The 11,693-nt window shown below is 44.5% G+C and overlaps 1 protein-coding gene across 1 annotated transcript in view; it reads right to left on the bottom strand.

Moving 5' to 3' along the window:
* Positions 1-11,242: 11,242 nt before the first annotated feature.
* Positions 11,243-11,693, bottom strand: part of Aicda (activation induced cytidine deaminase) — a 10,475-nt gene continuing 10,024 nt past the window's right edge. The window contains exon 5 of the mRNA XM_005365331.1: positions 11,243-11,296. Within this exon, the coding sequence (XP_005365388.1) occupies positions 11,243-11,296 (54 nt within the window). The remainder of the gene's footprint in view (positions 11,297-11,693) is intronic.

Raw genomic sequence — 11,693 nt, 5'->3', positions numbered from 1 at the left:
GTAAGGATTAGGCAATAGCAAAGGAATTTTTAATCTTGAAACTTAGACACAGATTGCCCTTCTTTGCAATAGTTAGTACCAGGGTTTTTCAGTTAAACTAGTGTTTGTATTTAGCCTGTTGTTTCTCTCTGGCCTTGCTGGTGGTGTTTATTGACGTCTGCATTCCCCTGACACTGCCAGTTTGCATAGCAGGGAAGGGTATGAGACAATATAAAACCAAAAAGTCACATACATCTCATCAATTAAAAGTTAACTCAGCTCACATCGATTGCTGGTCATGTGTGGCCAGGGACATTATCTAAAAGCTGGTCCTCAGTTTTGCAGAGTGTCCCTCAGTGTGCAGAGAGCTGCTTTAGCCATGCAAATGTGTAAAACAAAGTAACCCACTCTTAATAGTTAATCCTTAAGCTGCTGAGACAGCTGCTGACAGCCTGCTCTCATTCTCCTAGGCTTACAGCTTTATATTTCTTTATTTCCTACCTCCTTATTTTTGGAATCTACACTTCTATATTCTTATTCTTGGACTCTTCAACACATACACTCGGAGGTAACCATCATCATGCTTTTATCAACCGTTATCACACCAGAGACTCAGCTGCTCAGAGAACCACTCTGTCCCGGCTCTTGAGCTGGCTGGGTACAGTTCAGTCTATAGTAGCACTGTAGAATATAATAAATTGTTCACGCGCATTCTGGAAGCTAGCAGAAGAAGCCATAAACAGGTCAAGTTCCAGTTCTGTTTCCTGCTGCTGGGGCCTCAGGCAAGTTGGTCAGCTGTTTCTGTTTCCTCCTCAATATAATGAGAATGCTGACGTTGCCATTGCGAAACAGGGCTGTGAAAAGGAAACCTAAGCCACAACGTCATAGGCCAAGTGATTTTCTTCCTGTAAATGTTCCCAGAGTGCTGGGACACTTGCAGGAAACTCAGAGTGAACAGGCAGACTCATCAGTCAATCAGGTCTTGAGTCTTGATTCTATGTACTGCGTGGCACGGGAAAAATAAAAACAAAACAACGACAGCAAAACCCAGCAGATGTCTATACGACATTCATCGTGGACCAAGTACGGAGTGTCTCACGCTCAGAGAGATCTACGCCTCTGCCTCCGGAGTGCTGGGATTAAAGGTGTGCACCATGACTGCCTGGCAAACTCATTTATTCTTACCAGCTGCCTCCAGTATTACTTTGGAAAGGAGAAAAACTTCAACACAAAAAGTTCAAATGATTCGACCAAGGCCACCCAGCTGCTGAACTTTTAAGTCCCTCTCCCTCAGGAAAGAGGAAGCAGCCTTTTGTGAACAAAAGAGCATTTCTGGCACCTTTCTTTATAAATAACAGACTTAGTTCCCTCCAGATTTTATAATTCAAAAATAACCTTTGAAAAAAACAAAAACAAAAACAAAAATAACCTTTGGAGGAAGTCAGCTTCGGCCCTGACACTGCCCAGGGATGTGAAGCGATTTGACCTTTCATTAAACGGGCACGGGTGCATTGAATATTTCTCCTTCATCCTGAAATGCATATGCTCACTTTAAAGTATAAAGTGATGTCTCTGGGAGCTTGGGTGCGCCCCCCCCCCCCCCCCCCCCAGTCCTTGTTCAGTTACGAAAGAGTAACTACAACAGGAGTTGGTGACAGAGGAACCAATAAGTGTGACTCACTTCCGGAATACCTCCCCGACTTCAGGGCAAACAAATCCCCAGATGTGTGCACCGGTGTGTAGACTTGGTTGGCGGAGTCTGACCCGCCCACAGAGGTACACCATGTTTACACACTATAGTTAGAAGGGTGCTAATCTGGTCTTCAGTTATAAAGGGAACACGAGCCTCAGCTGTCACACTGAGTAGCCTGAGAACTGGTATCTGAGAAAAAGGACCGAGACAGTGTCTCAAATTGAAGTCCATACATTGTCAGGGCTGGAGACGGGGCGCAGGCCAGAGATCATTTGCCTAGCTTTTGGGAGGTCCGACGTTTGATTTTTAGAACCTCAGAAGCCAGGAGTGCTGCTGTGGTCTATCAACCCAGAACTCGGTAGGTAGAGGCAGAAGAATCAGGTGTCCAAGGCCATCTTGGGCTCCACCGCGAGTGTGAGGCAGCCTGAGCTATGAGATAGACACTGTCTCAAAAAGAGCTCCTCTACATCTCAAGTGCCGTGTCTCCTGGAAGAACTGATTTTATTTTTGTTATTTTTGTTGTTGTTGTTGCTTTTACCTCCTCTTCATTTGTTACGTTTGAAACAAGGTCTTTCTATATAGCCCCATCTGACCTCAATCTTATGATCCTCCTGCCTCTTCTCCCAAGTACAGACACAGTCTACCACATCCGGCTTACCCCCAACTCCTCCGCACACACATTATTCCTTTGGTGTCAGGTATTGAATCCAGGACCTTCCCAATAGCGAGAAGGTACTCTACCACTTGGCTACAACCCTAGTTCCAGGCCCTCCCCCACAGCGAGTAGGTACCCTACCACTAAGGTACACTCTCAGCTCCTGGCCTTTCCCCATAGCGAGAAGGTGCCCTACCACTGGGCTACACCCTCAGCTCCGGGCCCTCCCCCACGTGAGTAGGTACCCTACCACTGGGCTACACCCCCAGTTCCAGGAATAACTGCTTTACCACAGAGCCGCCCATGTCTAGTGAGTATCGCATGCGCATAGCAGGCACCGTGCCAGACGCCTGGTATCGTGACTAAATAGATGGAACAGCTGAGCCACCCTCGGACACAGGCTGGATCCGAAGCCCTTTTCTTTTGCTGCCTAGGTCATCGCTATGTTTATTTCACAGCAAATCCTATGAAGTCCTGTCTTGTGTGAAAACATTCCAGTGGTAGTAAAGAGACCATTGAAATCGTGGGGAAAAACACCTAGGGTTTAGACTCCAAGGAAAGGCAACCACAGGTCCCAGTTTGCTCTTTATACAGACTGATCTTGCAGGACATTTGTGGAACCTTCTCGAACGTCTGTGCATCATTGCCGTCTACATCTTTGGCTTAATTTCTTATTTACACCTCATGTCTAATAAAGAAACGTGACACCTCGGTGAGATTTTAAATTGGAAAGTAAAAGAAACCAGATTGCATGGACCATGACAGTTTTAAAGCCCCAGGGGCCGATTCTATTTGATTAGCACTCAAAAGTGGTTGTTTGTGCTGTGCAGATTTCACGGTCTGAAGACTAGAACATCTTGATGTGCATACAGCTGACCAGGCTTTGTGCCTGTCTCCCAGATGGGCCATGCCTCCAGGCAAGTTTCCTCCCAAGGTGGCTCTCTCTCCAGCCAACTCTGCCACTCCCTGGTTATCAGATCTCCCAGAGAAGAGGGGACTGGCCGAGGGATTCTTCACTATCTTGTTTTTGGCACCTCCTTTAATTTAATCTTATAAACCATCCTCTCATTAAATGCTCATTAGGTTTCCTAGGTAAAGTTACCTTCTGCAGATAGAATCCCATTTTAATGAAATTAATAGGTAATGCATTCTTAACTCTTTCGGGATTCTGAGACATGGCAGGAATTAGTAACTTGAAGGGAAGGATATGTTAGTGCGTCTATTAAAGTTTCAGGAGCCAAGAATAAAGTAGAGGCTATGTTCAACTTGCAGACCCATGTGGAAAGGAACCCCTAACAATGCGTATCCAACCATGGGTGCAATTCCTGGGGCAGCCTTTTCCTCAGAGACAGCCAACAGGCCAGAGGATGGCTGGTGCTGTCTCAGTGTCTGTTCTTTGTTCATCTTTATTGGGACTGGATGCAGCTTGTGGACCAGAAAAGACAGGAAGGGTGTTTGAATAGAGAGAGGAGGAGAGCCCAGGCTGGCTGGGAACTTATGAGCCTTCTAGTTAAGTCTAAGTGCTGGGTTTAGAGGAGTGCCACCACACCTGGAAACAATAACCGTGAAGTTCATGCACAAACAAAGTATGAAATTATTGCACATCATGAAAATTTAGTCCTCTAAGGAAATAAAACTAACACATCTTAAACCTCAGAATGATAGGAACCTGTTGGTAATGGTTGTTAAAACACGGCTAGAGACTGGGTGTGGTGATGCCGGCCTCACTTCCCACTAAGTAAATAATAAAGGTTTAACATTGTGTTTGAAGGTTTTATTTATTTTTTTTTGTTGTAGAGACAGGCCCAGATTGATCTCAGTTTTACTAAGTATCTAAAGAAGACCTTGAACTTTATATATATCTATATCTATTCATATATTAATATGATTTATATTTATATGATGTCTTGTGAAGATGCATTGTGTGCACCGCAATTCTGTCGGGGTTAGAGGACAACTCGCAGGAATCTGTTTTCTCCTTTCACTTTTACATGGGTTCCAAGGATTGAACTCAGCTCGTCAGACTTACATGATAAATGCATTTAATGTCTGAGGCGTTTTAAAGGGCTGACCTTTAACTTCTGACCCTCCTGTTCCCGTGCTCTGACTGCTGGAATTGCAGGCTTGTATCCCCATACCCTGAACCCGGGACTTGGTGCACACTGGGCAAGCACTCTCCCTACCAAATAGTTCAACTCTCAGTCCTGAGTTATTATCTTCATTGGATTGAATATTTATTTATGCTTCAAAAGACTAGAAGTATCAGTTCCCATGAAAAAAAGTTCTCTGAGTCCCATTTCAAAATTTCAAATAGTGTTTCTCTGGATACATGGACTTTAAGACTTTTTATTTCCTCTGAGACAGGGCCTTGGCTATCTTGGAACTCACTCTGTAGACCAGGCTGGCTTAGAACTCACAGAGATCCTCCTGCCTCTGCCTCCTGAGTGTTGGAGTAGCTTAGCTTATGCCCTGAAATAATTACACGGAAACTGTATTCTTTTAAACACTGCCTGGCCCCATTAGTTCCAGCCTCTTATTGGCTAGCTCTTACATATTAATCTAACCCATTTCTATTAATCTTTGTAGCCCACGAGCTGGCTTACCAGGAAAGATCTTAACCTGCGTCTGTCTGGAGTGGGACAATCATGGCGACTCTCTGACTCAGCTTCTTTCTCCCAGCCCTCTGTTCTGTTTACTCCACCCACTTAAGGGTTGGCCTATCAAGGGGCCTAGGCAGTTTCTTTATTAATAAGAAATCACTCCCACATCACCTGAGTGCTGGGATTCAAGACGTGTGCCACTATTGCCTGGTTTAAGACTGCTTTAAAAATTATTTATATTTTTAAATTTATGTGTATGTGTGTTTGTATGCCACATGTATGCAGGGGCTCATGGAGGCCGGAAGAGGATGTTGGATCCCCTGAAGCTGTAGTTACAGGTGTTCGTGATGTGGTGTTGGGGACTGAGCTTGGGTCCTCTGGGAGACCAAGAAGGACTCTAAGCTACTGAGCTACCTCTCCAGTTCCAAGATGTTTCAACCTTCTTAAATCGGAGTCTGTGTGCACGCGCGTGTGTGTATGTGTGTGTGTGTGTATTACATCTGCATAGAGATGAGCACAGTGCATCAAGTTTGGAAAGAATGAGTGAACAATTAGTGCACTAGTATGGATTTTAGTGAAGTCTCCTTAAAAACCATCATTACCACCACCACCACCACCACCACAGAGTGAGCATTAGTAAAATGAAATAAAAATTATGAAGTGTGAGCTGCTAAGATGGTTCACATGTCATGTGGTTAGCATGAGAAATGTCCCCATAGGCTCAGCTACCTGACCTCGGTTCCCAGGTCGCCCAGTTGATGGGTGCTGTTCGGGAAGTCCGGAAGTGTTGTGGGAATACAGCACCAGGGCGGGTGGGCTTAAACACCTCACAGTATCGCACACTTCCAGTTGAGTCTCTGCTTGGTGCTTGCTGTTAAAGATATGGCGGCTCAATTTCCTGCTTCTCACATCAAGCCTGCCACCTGATGCCTCCACCCCACCAGGATGGTGTCTTGTCTCTCTGGTACTAAAGGTGAATAAACAAACTTTCTCTTCTGTAAGTTGCCCCTGGTCACAACAACCAAAAAGTCACACACACAAATAATAATAATACATTATTATTAATGTATTAATGTATTAGCTCAATAGCATACATTATGGGGAGCCAGGAAAATTCCCAGTTAGAAACAATTCTAGAGTTTGGGCTTTGCTGAGGTGATAGAAAAGGAGGGTTTGTTGTGAGCAGTGTGTGTTCTGTGGCTGGGTTTGTGACTAAGCCTTATGTCTAGGGAGGGCACCTAGGACAGAATAAAGCTGAGCTCACTGGAGAGAGGGAGAGTGTGGTACTTTGTCACAGAGGGAGGAGGGACTGTTCTAAGAGAGAGGTACAGATTGACTTCACCAATCTGGATCAGACTCCGGGAGTCCACTAACAGGCAGTTTCTTCCCAACGTGTTTAAAGCCAGTACAGTCTGGGAAACACTTCTCAGTGTGATAGAATCCCCCGTAATTACACTGAAACTCAACTCAGAGCACACGTCCTTTCTTCCGGGAAGGTGGGCTCTAGAGAGGGTCTAAGGGTCTGGCTTGGTGTGCAGTTAGCTAGAGGTCATTTGGGCCATTAGCCACTTCTGGTCCTGGCTGTGGGCACTTGGAGGTGCCTCTGGCTGTCAGGGTCATTTAGATTGCTAGTCACCTCCAGTCTTAGCTGTAAGAACTTGGTAAGGCCAGCCAACAGATGACACATCACCAGGCTGTCTGTCACTCCCTGTCCTCAGCTTTCTGAAGAAACAGTTATTCAGAAGAACGGGTCTTTCCTCTTTCCCATCGAAAGACCGTCCTGCTGCTAAATATTCCTGGTTTCTCTGGGGACCCGTGGGCTCAAGAACCTTCCTGCTATGCTCCCTACAACTTTGCCGGTAGCACATTAAGTCAGAATCACAGTGATTTTAATTTCTCAGACTAACTGGCATCTGAAGTTGGTGTCTCATGAGAGAGTACAGGCAGTAGGAACCACTTCGGCTTCCCCGTGAGCCTGGACCATCTCACAACTCTTATGGGCTGTTTACCTTTCATCTTGGGGATGAATTAGAGAGCTATTTAGGGGCCGCGTGTGGTGGTATGTGTTTGTAATCCTAATACTCAGGAGATAAAGCAGAAGGGCCAGGCAAAGTAATCAGTTAGTTAAAACAAAAGTTCAGCCAAGCGGTGGTGGCATACACCTTTAATCCCAGCACTTGGGAGGCAGAGACAGGTGGATCTCTGTGAGTTCGAGGCCAGCCTGGTCTAAAGAGTGAGCTCCAGGAGGGCCAGGGCTATACAAAGAAACCCTGTCTAGGAAAACCAAAAAAAAAAAAGACAAAAAAACAAAAAAACCAAAAAAACCCAAAAAAACCAAAACCAAAAAACAAACAACAAAATAAAACAACAACAACAAAAAAACAAAACCCAAAACCAAAACCAAGCAAACAAACAAAAAACCCAAAACCCAGAAAAACAAAATAATAAACACCAAAAGCAATTCACAGAATTCTACTGATTTTATTGGAAAACGCCTCCTCCCTCTGCGTGAATCCCGACACCCAAAGCTAGGCAGGTCCTCATTTCCTTCTTCCTCCACCCCCACAACCAGCGTTTAGGGGGTCTCTGTGGGTTTACCAGTTGTCAGCATTGCTCTGTTCTGACTCTCTGTGTTTGAGACAGCATCTCATGTGTCCCACACTGGCCAGGAGCTCACTGGGTACTCACATCTGGCTGGGGGCTTCCCATCCTCCTAGCTCATCTCCTGAGGGCTGGGATCACAGGTGTGCATCACCACAGCTGGGCTCTTTCTTACTCGGGCCATTGGACACTGGGAATCATACAGTGCGCAGATTTCTGGGTGTTTCTCTCACAGGGCTCAATGTTTTCTTTTTAAATTAATTAGTAATTCTCTTTCTATTTAAAATTGTGTTTACTCATTGTATGTGTATGGGGGCTGGCTCACAAGCCGTGATGCTTGTGAGGTCAGAGGTCAGCTCTGGGTTGGTTCGCTCTTCTATCATGTGAGCTCCAGGGATGCAACTCAGGTGGTCAGGGTTAGCCGAAGAGGTCTTTACCCACTTGACCACCTGGCTAGCCTAGCATCATGCGTTCACGGAATATTCATGCTTTAGCATGGACAGTACTTCATTCTTTTTATGAAATTTCACCTGTGGATATGCCATGCTTTGCTTCTGCATTCACCATTTCCCAAACGGTGGGTATTTAAAGGTGCCATTTTTTGGCTATTACACATAATGTTATTTTGAATATTTTTTGTTTGACCATGTTTCTTTTGCGATTGTGGGTGCGTGTTCAGCCGTGTGTGTGTGTATGTGTGTGTGTATGTGTGTGTATGTGTGCGTATGTGTGCGTGTGTGTGTGTGTGTATGTGTGTGTGTGTGTGTGTGTGTGTATGTAGGAATCATTCCTCTGGCTTTATCCACCTTTTTTTTTTCTTTTTTTAAAAACAGAGTCTCATTATGTAAACCAGGCTGGCTTCAAACTAACAGAGGTTTTCCTGCCTTTATCTCCCAAGTGTTGTGATTAAAGACTGAAGAGTCCAAAATAAGAATATAAAAATGTAGATTCCAAAAATAAGCAAAAATAAATAAATATAAAGTTGTAAGCCTAGGAGAATGAGAGCAGGCTGTCAGCAGCTTTCTCAGTAGCGTAAGGATGAACTATGAACAGTGGGTTACTCTGCTTTACAACCCATAGCCCTATTTGAGAGGCTGAAGCGGCCCCTGCAAACTTAGGGTGGCTCTGGAAACTGAGGATCAGCCTTTAGATACCCCGGGCCACTCATGACCAGCTACTGATGTGAGCTGAGGTAACTGTTAAACGATGGGATGGACGTGACGTTTGACTTTTTGGTTGTGCATTTTCCCATACCCTTCCCTGCTATGCGAAACCGACAGTGCCAGGGGAGATGCAGAGCCTTGGTAAACACCATCAGGGAAGGCCAGGGAAAACAATGGACTCATACAAACACTAGTTTAACTGAAAAACTCTCTTAACGGAAGTTGCAAAGAAGGGCAATCTGTGTCTAAGTTTCACCTCAAGATTGTAAAAATCCCTTTGTTATTGCCTAATGTCTGTTGCTTAATGTAAAAAGGTGGTGTTCAAAAGCTGGCCTTTGCCACAGCCTTACAAGCCCATCTCTGGCTGTGATCTCAGCCAGCTGATAAGCTTTTTGTGCCCTATGGAGATTTATTTTTTTTTAATTTTTATTTTTTTCCTGGAATAAAGTTTGCTTCTGGTTTACTATACTTCAACTGTCTGTCCCCATCTTTGATCGAACCCCATGCACCCAACAAGGTGTGCACCACCACCACCCTGCAATCTGCATGACTCTAATTTTATAAATCAATTTTGACATTATTATATTCATTATTTATTATTATTCTATTATCTTCAAAACTTCCAATTTTTATTTATTTATCCAGTTCATTTGAAATGAGCCAGAATAAATTTGCTGTGGGGAAAAAGGTTTCTAAAAATCAAGAGAAGAGCTGCTGAGCGATGGTGCAACAGTTTTAGATGGTTGCTATTTTCTGTGCTGCTGTAGTAATTTCTAACGTTTCGCATGTATGAGACTTCAGAAACCCACTTCGCTATTTCAGAAGAGGAAATGATGGCAGGAATGTCACTGGACGCTCTACAGCATAAAATAAAACACGAATAGATACAGAAAGTCATGATATTTATTTTCAACTCTTCCACAGCAGTTCACATACAATAAATACAGTTGTGTGCACAGGACTTCCTGTGGGTCTTTTAATTGCATAATAAGGGTGATTGGGTAATAACCGCACAGGGATGTTTATTCTGAATTCTTTCCTCACCGTCGAAGGTAGTTGTTAGGGAGACTAGGTACACATAGGGACTATGGGTCTATGTTGGTTCCTTATATTTTGTTGGGTAAAACATAATTTCCTTTTGTGGTCTTGCATTTTTCCTTATTAAGTATTATTTACCACCCCACCACTGTTTTAAATAGGGTCTCACTGTGCAGCGAAGGCTGGCCTCAAACTAGCCATCTTGTGCCCCTCTTATACAGTTCACAGGTTAGGGGAGCAGCATCGCACACATACAAAAACTGGAAAACCCTAACTGTTGGCAGTCCACCAACGAGAACAGATCACCTCTTCATACTCAAGCAGCTCCCAGGTGTCCCTTACTAGAAGTCTGTGGTGTTTCTAAAGCACAGGCTCCTTTAAGAGTCGTGAGGGAAGGAGACAGAGTGATGCAGCCATTTCTGCTGCCTCCCATCTCTGCAGGCTTCTCCTCGGAGCTCCCGAGCTCCCTCAGAGGCACCGAGTTGGACCAGAGCATCCGGAGGTTCCCCTCCTCCGTGGTCGGTCGCAGCCACTGTGAGGAGGACGCGGGAAGAATCTGCCATTTCTAGTGGGAAACAAGCTGCTCTGATGACTGTTGGATCTGGATTCGCTGCTCCTTTCTTTATTGCAAGGCAGCAGCTACTTAAAAAACAAAACAAAACAAAACGATGCTTAATTCATCCCTTTCAGAGAATGAAGGCTGTTTAAAGGATGCGCTCTGAAAATTGACTTAAACTCTTGAACTCTTATGCTAGATCAGATTGCAAAGAAGCTGATGACATTAAAAAAAAAAAAAGTCTGTTCCCAGAGCATTCGCTCCTTGCGGCATCAATTCATTTCCAGATTTCTTCATATCCTCTTCCGCCTTTTAAGATCCTTTATTACAACCACCCAGAGCTGATCACACACAGCTCAAAGCCCACCCAAGCCCTCTCACATACAAACATTTAAAACCACGACAGACAATGAAAACGTACAGCGCATGCCTGCATATTAATGCTTTGGCGAGAGCGTTTTATGGTTGGTCCCGCTCCCTCACCAGGACAGACCACAAACTATGACCTCGGGGAAAAGGCTTCCTTGAAAGTGAGCCCCAAAGGAAGAGAGTAGAAAAATCTGTCACTGATACCGCCGATAATTCAAAGGAATAAAAACACGGAGGGTGCTTGTAACAAATCGCGTGACCGTCTCCATATGCTCTTCTAAGCTTAAACCTTCTGTTTCCATCCTGCTTAAAACTCAGAGAGAAACGTCACTATGGTCCAAAGTCATGAAATTCTGTTGTTCTCCAGCAGATGGCGATGTTGCTCTCAAAGCTGTCAGCTGTATCATCTTTCTGGAGGTCCTATGCTATTTTGCATAGCAAGTATTTTTTAAAAGTCATATAATTTCCCCTCTACACTCTATGAAAATGAGTATTTAAGAAGAAAAACGGACACTTGAAGGATTGTTTTCTTATCCACTCTCTCCAACAGAGAAATTTCATCACATGTGGCATTCCAGGAGGTTGCTATCAAAGTCCCAAAATACGAAATGCATCTCGCAAGTCATCAACTTCATACAAGGGCTGCGGAGAAAGAGAGATATAATCTGAGTGAATGGCTTCAAAATTGAGCTGGGGGGGGGGGAGGAAAAGCATCTAAATGAAGTGGATGGCTTGAGAGGAAAGTATATTGGGACCAGGACCTTTTTAGGAGGGAGAATTCTGGCCTGGAAAGAACCCCATCTGAGGGGAGGGTAATAACAGGAAAAGTTGTGAAGACTCGGTGAAGAGAAGGAGAGAGGAAGGCGTCTAAGTGGGGCTCTGCCCTGGGGAGAGACGGAAAAGGAAGGAAACTGGACTTCAGGAACCCTGAAACATTCACCATATAAAAAAATGAGTGATTCAGAAAATATCTAAGAGGCTCCAGTCAGGGAAGAGGGAGACAGAAAGAGGGAGGGGGAGATGGAGAGGGAGGGGGAGA

This window comes from Microtus ochrogaster, unplaced genomic scaffold (genome assembly GCF_000317375.1).
Source record: "Microtus ochrogaster isolate Prairie Vole_2 unplaced genomic scaffold, MicOch1.0 UNK1, whole genome shotgun sequence".
Lineage (NCBI taxonomy): Eukaryota > Metazoa > Chordata > Mammalia > Rodentia > Cricetidae > Microtus > Microtus ochrogaster.
This window is presented reverse-complemented; position numbering and strand designations above follow the sequence as displayed.